This window comes from Monodelphis domestica, chromosome 3 (assembly GCF_027887165.1).
Source record: "Monodelphis domestica isolate mMonDom1 chromosome 3, mMonDom1.pri, whole genome shotgun sequence".
Taxonomy (NCBI): Eukaryota; Metazoa; Chordata; class Mammalia; order Didelphimorphia; family Didelphidae; genus Monodelphis; species Monodelphis domestica.
The window spans coordinates 377,820,379-377,840,013 of record NC_077229.1 but is presented as its reverse complement, the minus strand read 5'-3'; the positions used below and the strand labels follow the sequence as shown (position 1 = coordinate 377,840,013).

Below are 19,635 nucleotides of genomic sequence, written 5' to 3'. Positions count from 1 at the left end.
TGGGATGGTTTGATTATTTTACTTAATCAATCTCCACTCTTACATTCAGACACAATGACAAAGCAGATGGCACAGTCTGTTTGTCCTCCATGTTATTTGAAGGATACATTTCCTCATGAATCAAAATCTGAAACTTACTTGCTTACTTGGACTCACCATATGTCTTTCCATTTCTCTGTCATTCATCGGCAACTTTGATAATTAGAGATGGTGAAGAATTAAGATGAGTTATTATATTTTTTTCCAGACTATTTGTATATTTTAAAAATTACTTTTGGTCCAAGGATTAAATTATTAAAGCATCAAAAGCATTATGAAATTTCCCAAATATCATCCAACTAGCTCTATTCATTTTATTTGACTATAGGTCCATTTGTAGTACCTGTCTTGAATACATGAACTGACACACTTATTGAATGGATTCACCATCCCACTCTGTCATAATATCGACAATAGGAAATCCACTCAACTTTCTGTGAATATATTGTTAGGTTAATTACTGAGTAGGCCCTGTATTCTTCTGGGGCTTGATTCAATCAACACAATGCCATCTGTAAACATCCAGAAGATCTTACTCATCCTTCTTTCATTTCAGTCTCATACAAGGCATCCAACATGACAATGGCAAACATCTGTGGCCAGCATTTGAGGCCAATAATCAGAGCAGCAATCATTAGAAAGAATGATCTTTGTGTTTGCATTTATCAAATAAAATGGGATTCAAACTGCGAGGAACAGATCAAGTGTTCCAGTATAGTCATGTAATTTAATACAGAACAAAGCAAAAAGAAAAACCTCTAGCATATTGAGTTTATTCTTGGTGGAGGTTCCCTTAAAGAGCAAAAGCAAAAATTATACAAGAGTAAGAAGAGATAGATTACAATTTGGGACTAATAGAGCAAACACCCATATTGATAATAATCACCAATCCACTAAAATATCCATGCTTTTTAAAACTATTTGATATGGTTAAAATATACATTTTAATAAGTTATTTTGCAATTCTAGTTCAAAAGTTCCCCTAACAGTGTGTTTAAAATAAAATGGTTTCACTACTATGAAAAAGTTTGAAATCCATCAAGCTAAACCCAATGTCATATTCTACATGGAAGAACATGGAAGTTGCAACTTGCTGAAGTTTATATAGATAATTCACAAATGTCTTGAAAGGCAAAAGAAATCTGAGGCTTCTATGAAAAGAACATAAAATGTGGCTCTATTTCAAGGTTGGTGAATTTAAAGAGCAAACTTTCTTTTTCCTTCATAGTAGCATGGAAACTGTTAACAGTCAGATAACCAGGTTTTGAATGTCTCTCTAGAAGTGTTCTTTGATCATTAGCAATGTTATTCTTTTAAAAAATATATAGCCATATCCAGTAGCTGGTGTTTAAAGGAGAAGCTACATCATCAATCAGATATGAAACTACTTTTTAAAATAGACTATTACCAACTTCTTTATAGAGTAAGAAAAGAAAAAAAATGCATTTTAAAAGTAAAGGTAGAGAAATAGATTCAAATATCAGCCACTAGTTCTGCTGCTGGTTTTATTTCCTCCTTTACCTGCTGCTAATGAGCATTAAACCTGACTGATGCCTGGCAGGGGTAGTACAGTTCATCCACAAATTGAATAATGTGTTCTTGAATAATCAAGATTTGACTTTATTATAAAATTATTATTTTATTACTCTCACACTGAGATGTTCAATGTTAAATTTGAAAAGATTTTATAGTAGAATTATAAATCACCTAAGAAACAACTTTAGGCATGCAGTAGGAAAAGGATTTGGATTTCATTTTATAATACTTTTTCATATGGAGAGTGAAGGTAATGAAAATATCACTGCAATGTTAAAAAAAGCTAGGCTTAACCAAGAGAACCTTTGACTTTTATTTCTAAAAATGCAATGTTCACAAAACTGAGAGAAGCAATTAACATGAAGCCATTAGCCACATGTTTCTCATATAAAAACTGGCAAACTAAGTTCCTCAATCAAAGGTCATAATCCAGACTGGATCATTTGGTCTATAGACACAAGCTTAATATTTGTCCAGTGACTAAAGGAATCACTATCTCCATTTCTGTCATAAATTCAAAATAGGGAGAAAATGTCATTGTCAGAGCCTTCTGATTTCTGGTTTCTATAAGCAAGACATAAAATAGGGACTACTAAGAGAATAGCAAAAGGGGACAGAAATTGTAGTTGAGAGAGTTCTTATCTTAGATTTTGGTGCTAAGAGTAATCATCATGCAGTCTTTCAAAAGTTATGCGATTTAAGACTTCAACCCCAAACCCTCTTCTGAGTGTGATCATTCTTTTAAAAGATTAAAAAAATGTCATTTAAAATTCCTGGTGAATAATAGAAACTTAAGACAAGAGAGACAACCTTAAAAACCGCTTTTCGTTTGAAAAAAGCAAAAAAAGACAACAGAAAAATGCTTTTAATCAACAGTCATTTTGCAACTATGATTTACTAGTGGGCACTTGAAAATAGTAGCATTTTATGTTCAACTAGTAAATGACACATATGGACTGATAAGGAAAATATGTGAAGAAGGAAGATCGAAAATGACAACAGATACAAAGAGCAGAGATGAGGCATGGTATGGTGAAATGAGCACCTATTCTGAATTCAGATGATTTTAATTCAAATCTGATTCCTGATGTTTCAATACTACCTTCAAATTAATTAGCCCCACTGGTCCTGAGTTTTATCAAATGTAAAATGAGATAAAATGTATGACCTGTGGTCTATGATGTAGCAGAGTAAAGAGGATGATAGAAAGAATAGTATCAAAGAACAAAATCCCTCTCTTAAATGTGAGGGAGTGGGGAAATCACTGAATTTTCACAAGACTTAAGGAGTTAATATAAAATAAGAAAATTATATGTACCTGTGTGTGTGTCTGACTATTTATTTAGGTTGGTAATGGAATAGTATCTGTGAAGTAACCAAAATTATGCTTCCTTACAAAGTAAATAATTTAGTATTTCAACAAAGAATATAGAGACTGTCTTAATATGATAAATATGGAAATATGTAATGCATGATAGCACATGTACAAACTAAATCATATTACCTGTCATTTCAGGGGTTGGGGGAAGAGGTAGGAGCAAGAGAACATGAATTGCAAAATGTAGAAATGATCATTAAAGTTGCATCTAGATATAATCTGATAAAATATTAAAACCTAAAAAGAGAATGGAAATAAAAAACAAAGGAGTATAGAGAGAAGTTCAGATTTGACCACTTACTTTGAATATAAATTCAGAGATTTATTTCATTTCCCCATGAAAACTAAAAGGGTACATATATGATGAAAAACAAAACACAACATTATGTTACCTAGCAAACCCATACCTAATAGATGATTTATATAGATTAACTATGCTAATATGGACTTAAATTTAAGATACTGCACCTGATGGAAAAGAAAATTTTTATTGCTAACAAAGTAAAATACAAATTAGAAAACAGAAGGAGACAGACAAACAGACAGACTTAGGTTTGAATATAGGCTATGCTAGTTATTTCCCTGTATGACACTGGTCAAGTCACTTAAACTCTCTGATCCTCAACTCCTCAACTGTTAAATGAAAGGACCTGATCAGATGGCCTAAATAAGAGTTCTTCTGAGAGTATTTTTATGATAATAGGATTCTACATAAAAATTAAAGTTAAAATTAACAGTAAACATTTATATACCTGCACCATAGCATTTAAATTAAGAAAAAATACCGAGCTACAAAGAAGAATTATTAAGAAAATTATTAAGAAATTTCAATAGAACATAATCAGTATAAGAGAAATAAAATTTTAAGTAAATGAAAAAGAAATCACCAACATTGATAGATTGATGAAGCAACTGAATTTGGGGAAATATGGTATGAAACTATTTTCAAATGTAAATATAATTTTTACAGAATAAATAATTATTTTATAGCACAGAAAAATATATTATAGGTATAATGATTGAAATTTTCCATTTTAAGAGGCAACATTTCTTTTTTTTTTTAACCCATACATTCCTTCTTAGAATCAACACCATGTAGTGGTTCTAAGGAACAAGAGTAGTAAGGGCTAGGCAATTGGGGATATGTGACTTGCCCAGGGTCATACAGCTAAGATATGTCTGAAACCATATTCAAATCCAGGACTTCCTGTTTCTAAAAACTGTCTCTCTCTCTCTCTCTCTCCTGAGATACCTAGCCACACCTGAGACAATATTTTTAATTTTAAAGTTATTTATTAATTAACTAGTAAAGGATCTTGATCTGATTAATTGATTATTTCCACAATCCAGCAGAGCAAGTAAAGAGGACAATAGAGACTAAACTCTTCTGACACAGATGCCTTCCTTCCTTCCTTCCTTCCTTCCTTCCTTCCTTCCTTCCTTCCTTCCTTCCTTCCTTCCTTCCTTCCTTCCTTCCTTCCTTCCTTCCAGCCTTCCTTTTGAGTTCAACCTGCAATACCTCCTCTCTCCATCCTAAAACATCTCTGATTGGTAAGCTGCCACTGGGAGGTCTACTTAGAGACCTCAACTCTTTCTTCCTCATATCATCATCAGTGGAAGAGGCAGGTTGTTATTGTTGTTGTTTTTCCATATCAGGAAAATACTGAAACATCCTTTCATTACCAGGAAGTGTCTGGAATTAAACTTGGTTACCTGAGTTTGTTGATTTTCCTTAACTTCTCTAGTGGGTCAGAGATTAGCCCATGTCTTAATCTTTTTATCTTTTTAAAATCTTAAGAAAAGAAGGGAGGTCCCCATCCAGTTTCATAGCAGGGGGGGGGGGACCTGTTTCAGCTTGATCATATAATCAAAGTCTTCTTTTGTGGGGAGGAAGGAGGTGGAGGGAAGGGCAAAGGTAAACCTAAAATTATTTTACAAAACTATCCCAATTCAATCTTAATTTTACATATAAATATAGTTTTAAAAAAGAACCCTGAAGATACAAACTGATTACAAAATAGAAATATGGAGGGCGGGGGTGGGGGGGAGATGACCAAAAGATTCAGGGGAAATCATCCTAGAAAAAAGTATCTAAGCAATTCTTAGGTCAAATGAAAAATATTTAAAAAAATTAATCACAAGTTATATTGATGGTAACAACAATATAAAATAAGTATGTCAAAATTAATGAGTTGTAATCAAAGTAGTATGAAGAGATAGTTTTATGACCAAAATATTTATATTACTAGGACCCTAAAAAAGGAAAATTAAAGTTCTTTGAAGTTAAGTAAATTGGACGAATCAATTCACCAACATTTAACACTAAGTAAAAAGCTTGCAATGAGTAAGACATTTTTAAATGAAGAAAAAAACAAAAATTTTAAATACAATTGTATTTACCACCTATAAAATTTATCAAAAAGAGGAGAAAAGCAAAATTATTAAAGCATGAAAGAGAATTACATTAATTCAGAAAAGTAAGCTACAAAACTATATTTTCTATGAAACTATTCAACAAAAGTGACAATATAAAAATGGATAAAAATCTAGGAAAAAAACATAAAATACATAACTAGAAAAAATAACTTAGATAAGTTGTGGAAGCATAAGAGCAGGAAATGGCAGAAGAAAGGGAAGGAAGGAAGGAAGGAAGGAAGGAAGGAAGGAAGGAAGGAAGGAAGGAAGGAAGGAAGGAAGGAAGGAAGGAAGGAAGGAAGGAAGGAAGGAAGGAAGGAAGGAAGGAAGGAAGGAAGGAAGGAAGGAAGGAAGGAAGGAAAGAAGGAAAGAAGGAAGGAAGGAAGGAAGGAAGGAAGGAAGGAAGGAAGGAAGGAAGGAAGGAAGGAAGGAAGGAAGGAAGGAAGGAAGGAAGGAAGGAAGGAAGGAAGGAAGGAAGGAAGGAAGGAAGGAAAGAAGGAAGGAAGGAAGGAAGGAAGGAAGGAAGGAAGGAAGGAAGGAAGGAAGGAAGGAAGGAAGGAAGGAAGGAAGGAAGGAAGGAAGGAAGGAAGGAAGGAAGGAAGGAAGGAAGGAAGGAAGGAAGGAAGGAAGGAAGGAAGGAAGGAAAGAAGGAAGGAAGGAAAGAAGGAAGGAAGGAAGGAAGGAAGGAAGGAAGGAAGGAAAGAAGGAAGGAAGGAAGGAAGGAAGGAAGGAAGGAAGGAAGGAAGGAAGGAAAGAAGGAAGGAAAGAAGGAAGGAAGGAAAGAAGGAAGGAAAGAAGGAAGGAAGGAAAGAAGGAAGGAAGGAAGGAAAGAAGGAAGGAAGGAAGGAGAAGGAAGGAGAAGAAGAAGAAGAAGAAGAAGAAGAAGAAGAAGAAGAAGAAGAAGAAGAAGAAGAAGAAGAAGAAGAAGAAGAAGAAGAAGAAGAAAAATGAAGTTAATATTTATAACACATTTAAATGTTAATAGAGCATTTTACCTTATTATTTCAATTCATTCTCACAAAGCTTGTGATAAAAGTGTTGTAGATGTTATTATCACTATTCTATAGCTGGGGAAACTAGTGATCTGAGAGGCTAAGTGATTTGCTCCTGGTCATAAAACAACTATCAAAACTGAATTCAAACCTCTAATTGTAGTAATTCCAAGTCTATGGTTCCTTAATCTTAATTCAGTAAAGAATAGTGTGGGTGGAACTTACTAATTGAACAAGATAACTCTTTCCATGAGGCAGTATGATTCTCTTTTACCAACATTTCAAGAATATAGCAGAGAAAATTAACTACATGAGAATTCTATCAAAAATATTAATGAAGAATATTTAAATACCTGAAAAATACTCCAATACATAAAAATCATTATCAGAACAATTTATGACAGGCATATAAGGATGGTTAGACAGTAGGAAAAATTAATAGAATAAAATAAAATATAAAAGATAGCATTAAATGAAAGATGCAGAAAATATATTTAAATATAAGGCTGACATGTTAAACAATTAAAATAATTTATTTTCCTTAGAATAGGTAGAAAATGATCTGAAATAACAAGAGTTAAAAAAATAATATGGAAACATTAGAGGTTATTTAATAAAAAATGGGGGGGGCAACAGGACTATCTTCATCAGAGTTAATCTCATCATTACAATTCAACATAATTTTTAAAATTTCAACACTGTAAAAATATTCAAGGAATTAAGGAAGGAAAACTGAGACAAGTAGCTTCAGCCAGATATTTTTATATAAAAATAAGCTTGAAAAAATGATCAACATTTTTGTGACACTAACAAAAATAATTTCATTTGGAGAAATATGAGTGCCATTTCTATTAAATATTTGTATAACAGCCTCCTATGACATACACAAGACATGCATAAAACTCTGTGAAATATTTTAATGAGGAAAAAATAATAAATAATTGAAAGATTATCCAAAATATGTGCTATTATAATAAGGATGACATATCACCCAAATTAATTCACAAATTTTAAGGTAATACCAATGGGCTATTTTATAGAATTAAATTAAATGATAATTAAATTTACATGACAGAACAGATGGACAAGATTACCAAGAGAAATTATAAAGGGAACAAATTGTAGAGAGTGTGAGTTTAACTGCTAGACCACAAATTATAATATATTTACCAAATTATTTGTTAATAGATTTTTTTAAGTGGGTAGATAGATTAATGGAATGGAAAAGTAAATCTTGAATTAGAAACTATCATAAACTAGTGTTTGATAATTTTCCAGTGATAAAATATTATTGAAGGGATTGATTATTAAATAAAATGGATGAAAAGAAGAGTAAGTATAGTAAAGTGAAATTAGATGCATTTATTATAGAATATACTAAAATAATTTCTAAAGAACCAATGGCCATTTTTATTTTTATGAGGAAAAATAGAGAATAAAACTGAATGACAGATTTATCTTAATCAAAGTAAAAACCAAAATTCGTAACTGTTCAATAAATAGAATAAAATATAATAGACATGTGGATTGTGTTATATAAAATAAATTATTTTTGAACAAAACAATGTGTGAACATTTTTTAAATAATTATTTGGACAAAAATTAATATTAAAATTGTGAATAATAATAGAAGAAAAATAAGTTATTTTCATTGGAGCTAATCTCATCATTACAACTCAACATAATATTAGAAATATAAACACTACAAAATTTAAAGAATCAAGAGATTTAAATTTTTATGTCATTTGACACAAATTTTGAAAAGAAAAAGTTGTTCTAAGACAACAAGAAAATATATCAAAATAACCATTTCTCAAAAAAGAGAAAAAACAGGTTTTTTAATAAATACAAGAATGTTTAAAGTTCATCAAGATAAAAAGATGCAAAGTAAAGAAAATTTGAGATTATATCTTACGCCAATTAAGGTTAACAAATCTTTAAAAAATCATAAACATCAAATGCTGAGAGGGCTTTGGATGTGGAGATACATTTTTACAATGATAAAAAATTAATATTAATTGAACCTATATATATCATTTTTATAATGCTAGTAACAATGACTTTTATGTCCTTTCCTAATTTTTCCTTAATTAGAAATATTCCAAAAGGATATATGGCATAGAAAAAGTCATATTTGTATAGAAAATCCATAGAACTACTATTCGTAATATTAAAAAAATAACCTAGTAACCATCCAAATTTTAAACCCTATAGCCTATAGACATGATATGCTTATACACCATAATAAATGCTGAATTTCATTCTCTTTGCTTAAGCCAATTTTGGGGAGGAGCAGCACCAATTCTGTCATATTTTTGTGAAAATATTTTACAGCTGTATTTTAAAATTCATGTTGATTTGTTTGTAAAAGCCTTTGAAAACTACTAGAACCATGATGCATTTTTTAAAAATTTAGTAACAAAGTATGTACAATTAATCAGGATCCATAAAACTAAATAAAAACTAGAAATAACAAACATTATATCTTAACTAACATCAATTTTTCCATTTTTATTTCTATACAAATTAACTTTATCACTATTAGAATCTTAGTTATTAATGTTTTTCTTTCTTTTCTGCCTCTACAATTTACCTCAGTTTATCCAATTATTAATAATGATACTGGTAATTGAATATTTGATATGACATATGCCAAGAAAAACTGAAAATCAATTGTGTCAGACATTATAGGGTACAATCAGCTAGTTAATGATTTCAGACTAATAATAACAAGCAAACTCCCCAGTGGCATGTGCTATTTACAAATTCATAAATGGAAGTGACCATAGGCTCTTGAAGGCTATTCCAAAAGAGTAGAATTCTGCCATGGTAGAAAGATTCCAAGTTGAACCCTCGCAACACATTTAGTCTGCATGACTGAAGACTAATCTAGAGAGTAAAGAGAGGCTGACCACATGGTGATGAAGAATCTGATTAAAGCATTTCAAAAAATAAAAACAATTAATAAAAAGCTCTCAATCTCCTAAAGAGAGTGAAATATTTGTAGAAAATAGGGCAAAGAATGGTAAGTAACACATAGTTTTAGGCTATTTACAAACTCTAAATTTGCTAATTATACTCTAAGTTTCAGAACATGTGTTGGTCATCCTACTGCCAAAACTGAATCATCAACCTTAAAATTTTCACTATAAATAAAACCAGAAGTTAGGAGGAAGTTGCATACAAATAGAGTAAGTCTTTCAGAGTCTTTGGAGAAACAATAAAAAAAAAAGTTATGATTTTGTCATGAAACCAAGGGCCCCCAAAATATGCCCCTCCAAAATAATGAGACATTTGATCATTATTTATCTGTCCACAAAGTGTATCTGTAAAAAGATAATAATAAAATAATAAATAAATAAAATAAATAAATAATAATAAATAAATAATAAAATAAAAAAATAAAGACATCTCAATAATTACAACTTGGGCACAAATTTTCTTTTGAAGATGAAAAGTTAGAGAAATATGAAGAAGATACTAAGTAATTTTGATACAAAAGTGAGAATAAGAAAGGAAGACAAAAATATTTTAGAAAACACAGATTAGGAATAAAGAATGAATGAGTCACCCATATGACCTCAAAAAATAGAGAGAAATAAAAGGAGATAAAACCAGTTTTTCAAAAGTTTTGTTAAAATTTCAACAAAAGAAAAGTCATTTCCTGAACTTTGCAGAATGAAACTTAATGAGGTTAAAAAAAAGATATAAAAACATTTTATTGTAGACTCTTTTTATCTTTAAAGCCAGTAGAACTTCCCCCACTTATATTCTTGCATCAAAGCCTGGGAAGGTTTATTGAATAGTTAGAATTAGAGTCAAAGAGAACAAAGGTGGGAAAGGCAGCTGGATTAGAGTAAATCCACATGATAAAGATCCACATAAACATGATATAATTGTGAAGGCAATAAGGATTATCTCACAAGGCATGCTAAAGAGAAGATAACAAAAGTATGGGAGGAGGGGAAACTTATATACCTCCTTGAAAGCAACAGATCTTTTTCTTTTCTCTTTTTATGTCTAGTACCTAAAACGCATTTTGGCATATATTTGGGGTTTAATAAATGCTTGATGATTAATTGATTAACACACCCCAAAATGGAGAAAGAGAGGACATATTCAAAAGGTGTAGTCTCAGTCTCAAGAAGACTGATGCAAGTTGTGAACTCTGTCCTGACCTTTATTCACAGAGTTGGTCTCCTTCCCAGAGATTCCCTACAGCAAAGAAACTACATGTCTACCAATTAACAGAAAAACCTTTAAAACATATATGGTTGCAAATATAAACTTCAAAATTAATAGGATCCTTAGTTGAAAACTAGACGAAATCTAGGACTTAGCATCTAGTCCTTGCTCCTTCAGGTGACAAATAAGGAAAATAAGGTGCAGAGAAAGGAAATCAACATTTTGCCCAAGGTCATAGAAATATTAAATGGCGGAGATCAGATTCAAAACTGGGTCCTCTTACTTTAGAGTTCCCTTCATTATTCCACTGTGCTTCACTAAGTTTTTATAGTCCACCATTATAAACAATTTAATACCTGAGTCCTTAATAATATGAAGGTTTATAAAATAGGTTAAATTACTTACTATTGTTTTCTGCATATATCCTTATGATAGGCATCAATTCAAAGAGAACCTTTGGTTTTGACTCAATAAGTTTCACATTCCTTTTATCCCATCCAGCTCCTTCGAGATAGAGCCCATAGACATAGACACCTTCGGTTGGAGGAGCAGAAATATCATCTTTCATCCATTTTGTGACTTCGTTGCAAAGTACCATACTGTCCAATGCCCAGCCTTTGTTGGCTCGAGTTATTTCCTATTTAAGAAGAGAATAAAAAAGTAAAGAGGCACAAAAAATTAGTTAGTTTATATCTATTTTATCTATAAAGATAAAAAATTATGTAAAAAAGGAGACAGAACAAGCAGAACTTTTCTAATTTCAAAGTAGAGAGATATTTTATAAGATGTATAAACATTTCACAAATCATAATTGTATACTGATTTCCCAGTTTGGGTTTGGGGTTATTTTAGATACAAAATCAAACATGATGATAAAAAAATGAACATTAAAAATTAAAGGATGCTGTTTTCCTAAGGATATAAGCCTAGCTGTATCTTAAAGATTTCACTGTCAGAAGAAAATTAATCTTCAACCTTATCATAAGCCTCAAAACTTTCAAGAAATAAGAAACATTTATAGCAGAAAATCATAGAAGCAACACGTGTTCAAGTCATGTTTTTACCTGTCTCATTGCTGTTAGAAATCCTTGAGGGTTAAAAAAGCCTGTCATCCAAAAGCAGTTTGGGCGGCCATCAAAAAGCCAAGAATTAAATTGGCGATTTCTTTCTAAGAGTTCTGTAAACCAGAAACCCAATGTACTTGAAACCCAAGATGCCTAAAAAAGAAGCACAAATGTAAATGTTCGGTTAACATGAACTGAACACAGGTTCAAATAATTTCAGTCAGTAAGTATTTACCTAAGTAAGTACCTACTATGTGCCAAGTATTTTCCTAAGTACTGGGGATAAACAAAAAAAAGTTGGTCATTTTCAAGGAATCCCAGTCTAATTGTCTAATAGAAGAATCAACATGTAAACAATCCCTTACCAGTGAGATACTTAAAGGATATTTTGAAGATAATTTCAGAGGAAAGGCATTATATTGTGTACAAATCTTATAGGTTTCAATGTATAAATGGTTATATGACGTAAACTCTACTTCACTTTCAGGACATGACATTTACAAAGAACCAAATTTTCTTTGTCTTTTTTTCAATACTTTGGAATTTCTTATTTCTTTGGCATAGGAATCCCCTCCCCAATATAGACTAGAACTCATTTATGCTTTAGCAGATGGTCTTCACATACTTTTGTGACCAACTGCCTCATGATGAACCCACTAACTTTAGCCAGTTTCTCCCTTGGACAACTACACACAAAACATTGCTAGGCCAGTAAGTGAAATGTTTCCAATTTAATAGGTCTAGCAAAAATTTGTACACTACTAGAATAGCCTTGGAGAACCTAATTTTTCCCCAGTCTTTCAGTAAGAAATTTGAGTTAAATGTTGTTGAAAGTTGTTTAGTATAATGATTTGTAAACACTAGTATTTTTCAAATTGTTCAGTCATTTTAAATGATAGTATGATAGTTAACTGGCCATTAGTATGAGGACCAGACCATAGCTTCTATCAAATGTTAGAACAAATATAAATAGGTTCTATATCATAGTCACTTTCCAGGTAAGATTATTTTTGATTCATGGGTTCAATGATAAATTAATTCAATGAGTCTTAAGGGAATTAAATTCAATTGAGTTTGGCTACTTTTCTCAGAATATTTATTCAACATAAATTTATGTAGAATTAACATTATTTGCATGAATATCACCCTAAAAATTAAGATTATTACTCAATTCAGGATGAATCAGTATTTTAAAACATACTCTATTAAATAAATTGCAGCAGTTTTTCTTCACCTTCCATTTTTAATGATTAAAATCAGTCTACATTCCTCAAAGTTCTCATGTTCTCTCAAATTAATCACTTAAATCTTGTCAAATGAAGAAAATATGAGAGTTGATTTTCTTTATCACCTTTAGATCAATTACATTCATTTCCTTTAATGAAAAATACCACTCACTGAACTCACTGTTTTAAATTTCATTATTCTATTTGGCACATAAATATTATCACGTTTTCCTTAGCATTACTGTTAACAATCACTATTTTACTTCAATGATACAGATGATCTGTAATCTCAAAGATCTGTGTATTCATTCCAAAAAATCTGTCCCCCTCTCATGCATTCTTTTCATCCTTTTGAATCTCTTGTCCATGTCATCCCATAAAGTTTCTACAGACAGCCTATCCACCCCCCCAATCCAGGGACTCATCTCAAGATCTCTCAACTTTGTCTGCATGCCAATGGAGCATTTGGACTAGTCGTCAGTTATCCTTTATTCTGCTATATGACCAGAGTAGCTCTTTTTCAATTAAAATATATATCCAATGACATCCTTTATACTACTTGCCCTATGCAATTCTTCCTTACTGATTTGCTATATAGTCTATTCACACCTACAATATCCTACTTTAATTCCTTGGAGACTATAGCATTGCATGACTTGCAGTATATAGCACCACCAAAAAAAAACTGATCAAGAATATACATTTCTTGAGATATCATTCAGCGTTGTCCATAACTAGTGCCTGCTACTTCTCTTTGCAAAGAAAGTATTCATAACTACAAAGACATAGTGCTTCTTATAGTCAATGAAACATTTTTCCTATCTCATTTATACTTCCCCCCAGTTTTTCCTCAACATAGCCTCCACTTTGCTTTCCATTCTTTGAAGTAACAAGTATTGCATTATATATTGATTTAATTAGCATAGGATTGCTGAGTTATTTGCAGGATTTCTTTTTACCTTCTTATCCTCTGCTACAGATGCTGGTGCATAAGTTATTTTTTTGCAAATGCTTACCCAGAGCACTGAAATATGAGACAACCAAATATCCCATAAAATGATTTTTTTGTTGCTGCCAATAGATGCAGGAAAAATCCATTCTGCCAGCTCTCTTATTTGATTTTCCAATTAGAACCTGTGAGCCATTTTTCTACTTAGCTGAAATTGACTTCATCCTTTTGGTTTTATTTAGTTTAAAAATAACAATATTTATTATTAAGTTCTTCCAGTCATATACCCAGTTAGTCTGTGGATAAGGATCTCACATTATTTGGAGTACCAGTAACTAAGTTAATATTTATAGAAATTCCAAAAATTCTAATTAGTACCACTCTTGCCTTGCTTTCCTGTCACTTGGACATTATTAATACAGAAACATAAGGAAGCTTCACAGAACTAAAACCAATTTTATCTTTTAATTATTTCTTGGGTTTCCATAGCAAAATAATTCATACAGCTGCTGGGAAGCTCAATGAGCACAGTATTGGATTTACTCAAGAAGACTTGAATTCAAATCTTGCCTCAGACTCTTACTGTGTGGCTCTAGACAAGTCACAACTTCCATCTGTCTCATTTTCTTCATAAGTAAAATGGGGAATAACAATAGTTCCTGTTTCCTATTGTTGTTTTGAAGATAAACTGATACAATATTTATAAATTCTTGGCAACTCTATAAAGTATTATAAAATGCTTAGTTTTCATTAAATGTTCAGCTTTTTGGTAATGACCATCTCCATAGCATGCAATTCACTCTGTACTGTGCTATGACAGAATTATTTTTCACTGAATCCATCTCTACCTGGACTCAACTTGATGGAACACAATGTCCTGCCAGGATAAGCTAAGTACTATAAATCTCCTTATCCCACAATTTAACTCAACCTTGAAAATGAAATTCCATCTAAAGCCTTATTTTACAGAAGTCAGGGCCTGGACTTTGCAGCACATTCCATCTTTACTTTGCAGTTCCATTGGTCTCAACTTCATGGAGCAAGATGCTACATGGGGAACCCCTCTCCATCTCTATTTTCCAGCTTCCTCTGGAAAAAGGTATATTTTCAAGATCTTTAAGGGCAGAGAATATCTTTATTTTACTTGTATCCCCACTGTTACCACAGTGCCTGGAACATAGTAGGTTCTTAATAAATATTTACTGAATTAAATTTATATGTAATTGAAGCTTTCCCAGCATGGTAAAACATGCTATACCTTGAACTCCACTGACATGGAAACCTGGGTCTCTACTGTGCTGTGAGAAAGGTTTTGGATTTTTTTTGTTGTTGTTGTTTTTTTTACAATTTTATTTAATTAGTCAATTTAGAACATTTTTCTTTGGTTACAAGAATCATGTTCTTTCCCTCCCCTCCCCTGACCCTTTCCTGTAGCCGATGCACAATTCCACTGGGTATTACATGTGTCCCTGATCAAAACCTATTTCCATGTTGTTGATGCTTGCACTAGGATGTTCATTCAGAGTCTACATCCCCAATCATATCTCCTCGATCCATGTAACCAGGCAGTTGTCTTTCTTCTGTGTTTCTACTCCCAGAGTTTTTCCTCTGGATGTGGATAGTGTTCTTTCTCATACATCCCTCCAAATTGTTCAGGATCACTGCATTGCCACTAATGGAGAAGTCGATTACATTCGATTGTACCATAGTGTATCAGTATCTGTGTACAATGTCCTCCTGGTTCTGCTCCTCTCACTCTGCATCACTTCCTGGAGGTTATTCCAGTTCACATGGAATTCCTCCACTTTATTATTCCTTTTGGCACAATAGTATTCCATCACCAACATATACCACAGTTTGTTCAGCCATTCCCCAATTGAAGGGCATCCCCTCATTTTCCAATTTTTGGCCACCACAAAGAGCACAGCTGTGAATATTCTTGTACAAGTCTTTTTCCTTATTATCTCTTTGGGGTACAAACCCAGCAGGGCTATGGCTGGATCAAAGGGCAGACAGTCTCTTATCACCCTTTGGGCATAGTTCCAAATTGCTCTCCAGAATGGTTGGATCAGTTCACAACTCCACCAGCAATGAATTAATGTCCCCACTTTGCCGCATCCCCTCCAGCATTCATTACTTTCCTCTGCTGTCGTGTTAGCCAATCTGCTAGGTGTGAGGTGATACCTCAGAGTTGTTTTGATTTGCATCTCTCTGATTATAAGAGATTTAGAACACTTTCTCATGTGCTTATTGATAATTTTGATTTCTTTATCTGAAAATTGCCTATTCATTCACCTTGTCCATTTATCAATTGGGGAATGGCTTGATTTTTTGTACAATTGATTTAGCTCTTTAGAGGCAAAAAAAGAGGTTGATACTAAGAGTAATGATAAAAGAGACAAAATGGGGTAAATGTATACATCATAAAGAAGCCCATGGTGGGAATGGGGGAGAACACCAATACACTGGAAGGGTAAAGAGTTTGGAGACAGGAAATACAGTCAGAAAAATGATTTGTTAAATCAAAGAAAATTGTTGGTGACCCAGCCTAAAAGCCAATAAATTGAGATTACATTTTGGAAAGACCACATAGAGGGAGCACTTTTCAAGGGTTTTACAATACCAAAATGCAATCCCAATGGTTAGAAGAGTGAGGAGTAACAGTAAGGAATCAAATCTAGGAGACTTGAAGAATAATGATACTTTTGACAGGAATAGGGAAGTTCTGAGGAGGGATGAGCTTGGGAGGTGGTACAAATATAATAATTTCTGCACTAGACATGTTGAGTGTGAGATGAAGCCATAATATTCAGTTTGATATGCCTAATAGCCACTGCTGAATCTATTTACCTGAATATTCTCTTAGATGAAATACGATTTATGAGAATCCTTTCCTGAAAATCTGTGTCTCTACTTAAGAATACATGACAGTTGTTTGCATTCCAACTAGCCAGTTGTGAATTTAAAATATTCTTTTCCCTCACACAACAGCCATTTCTCTGCTCTTCTTATACCTATATTCTTTAGCACTTGACCATTTCCCATTAAGAAAATATTAGTTAATAAATAATGATATTTTAGTCAGACCATTTAGAGAATATGAGTACTGTTTCTCTTTATGAAAATAAGATATCATATTCTTCTAAGTATCATTTATCTATCTTTACTTCTTTATCCATCATTACTACTGAGAGATCCTACCTGAATGAAAAGATAAAAATACACCTATTCCAAAGCAAAAGAGCATTTTTAAAAACTTGGCCATGTGAAACAAATCATGCTACTTAGTATAGCAACTTCTTTTTTTAGGGGTACAGATATTATATTTCATTGTTGTAGGTAATTTCCCAATGAGAAATTACTCCTCCCAATATAGAATAAAAACAGCTTTGCAGTTTAATTTTAGAAAGTTGCCCAGGGAACTAAGAAATTAAGTAATTGTCTTAGGTGACACAGATAGTGTTTACCAGATATGGGACTTGAAACTAGTTTTTCCTATTTCTAAGGTCAGCTTTTTATTCCCTTTTTTCCATTCGTAGACTAGCAATACATTCCCCCAATAGGAAAATAGGAGAAATTTTCTCCTTTCAGGTGTCTGCTTACTTTTCCCCAACGAGCAGGGATCCTTGCATCATACATGCAATCCAAAGCATCTCTCAGATTTTCACTCATGATGATGGTGCCATCTATTGCAAGTTTCAGCTCAGTTAAGGTGCTTCGAACCAAGCTGATTACCCGTTGCATTCGGTCTATCTCCTGCCTGAGGAAGATGTTCATGGGTTGGAACAGACCCATCTTTTGCAACCTATCTTTTACCTGTCATGGGAAAAAGATGAAGACACATTAAAAATTAGACAACTATTAATGACTTCATTGATTTTGTGACCTGTCACTCCTTGAAGAAAAAAGGGCAGAACTTTTATAATTCCATAAATAACTTTTCTTTGCAGAGAAACGATAAAGCTGACATGGATGACTAATCATATTCTTCCTTTCACTTAGCGAAAAATAAGCTGCTTCAATGCCATGAAGGGATATGAAAGGTATCCCTGCATTTTTTGAAAGTGGTGAGCATTTATTCAATAGGCAGCAGGGTGGAGCAGTGGATAGAGTGCTGGGCCTAGTGTTAGACAAAACTGACTTTAAATATAACATCCAATACATGATAGCTGTGTGATGTTAGGCAACTCACTTAACCTCTGCTTGGCTCAGTTTCTTCAATAAGGGAAATAATAACCTATCTCCCAGGATTGTGAGGAACAAATAACAATATCTATATGATGCTTAGCACACGTTAAGTGCTAAATATTATTTTGATTACTACAATATTTGATTGGTTACTATGGCCCTTGATGTTCTTGGATATAAATTGGGAATTAGACTAGACTCAAGAACTGACAGTATTTATTATTTATCAGGAAATATAAAAGCCTTTAAAAGAATATTAATATAAAATGGAATATGATTTATTGTAAGGAGTACAAATAAAATAAAGACTATAGGAGTTTAGAGACAAATGATGAATATTTCTTGAGGTTAGGGAACTTTTCTGCATGAGCATCATAGAGACAGAAAATAGTAGGATCTATTCAAAGAATAGTAAGTAGAATGTATAGTAGATGGAAGAGTGTAATGAAAATAAGCCTGAGATAGTAAGTTGATGTCCAATTATCAAGGACATTGAATGTTACTCTTAGGACTTCAGATTTTATTTGTAGGTGGTAGGGAGTCATGGTGGTGTTTTGAACAAGGGAAGGACTGGAACAAGTTGTGCTTTAGAAAAGAAATAATTTTTTCAGTGGTGTGAGCATGGATTGGAAAAGAGAAAGAATAGAGGAAGGCAGAATATGAAGGAGATAGTTATACTCATCTAAGTGAAAAAAAATGAGGATTCAAATTCTGGTGTGGCAGTGGAAACAGATCAGAGAAGGGAAATGCTAAACTTGTTACAGAAGTAGGATCATCAGTAGAACTTGTATACTATTTTGACCTCTTCTAATTTGAATCCAAAGCTTGGTCTCTGGCTTAACTGGTAGAATGGTGTTGCTATTTGTGGAAATAGTGAGACTGAGAGAAAAAATAGGTTTGATGGAAAAAACGGACAGAGGGTATATTCAGTTTTACATGTAATTTAGTTTGCAACAACAGTGGAATATTTAGGCAAAGATGTCTTGAAAGTGGTTGAAAATGTGAGCACTTTGGCAGGAAGATTGGGGCTGGAGATATGCATCTAGAGGTTATCTATACAGAAGTAATAGTTGATGCTCTTGGAGCAATCTTTAAATTGTGTAATGTAAAAATAAAATATATGAATAAAAATGAAAGTATGTTTTCAAAGCCTTGAAAGACAGAAAAAAAAAGGAAGTGTAAGTAATACCTACAAGAGAATGTAAAGGAATTTGTAGAGGGAGATGAACCAAGAAAGTACATTGCCACAGAAAATGAAGGAGAGATTTTCAAGAAGGGGAAAAGTGAATGAATGAAATGTAAAAGTTAGAACAATAAGAAAGGATATTTTAAAAAAGATAATTCGATTCTCATCAAAGAGAAAAAAAGCTTTAGTAATCAGGGATTCATCACTCTATGGCTTCCTTGTGTAAATTTTCCCATGTCAAGTATAAAATTATTTAACATGCTGGAACTGAAAATTACAAATAATAAAATGATCCTTACCCTTTATGTATCTTATGTATAAATGTATATCTATGTGCAACATTTGCATACCAATACCCAGAAAAATTTTATTAAAAAGGAAAATCATTTTTTGTCTACCAAAAAAAAAAGATATTTGTATTTCATAATGAGAGAATGAAGCTAGGTTCTTCTGAGTACTGAATCTTACTATAATATG

At 32.5% G+C, this 19,635-nt stretch overlaps 1 protein-coding gene across 1 annotated transcript in view; it reads right to left on the bottom strand.

Annotated features, from left to right (window-relative positions):
* Window positions 1-19,635, bottom strand: part of DNAH5 (dynein axonemal heavy chain 5) — a 439,069-nt gene that overhangs the window by 7,823 nt on the left and 411,611 nt on the right. The window contains exons 76-78 of the mRNA XM_001372730.4: window positions 17,388-17,600; window positions 11,610-11,762; window positions 10,951-11,182 (exon numbers count right to left, since the gene is read on the bottom strand). Of these exons, the coding sequence (XP_001372767.4) occupies window positions 10,951-11,182; window positions 11,610-11,762; window positions 17,388-17,600 (598 nt within the window). The remainder of the gene's footprint in view (window positions 1-10,950; window positions 11,183-11,609; window positions 11,763-17,387; window positions 17,601-19,635) is intronic.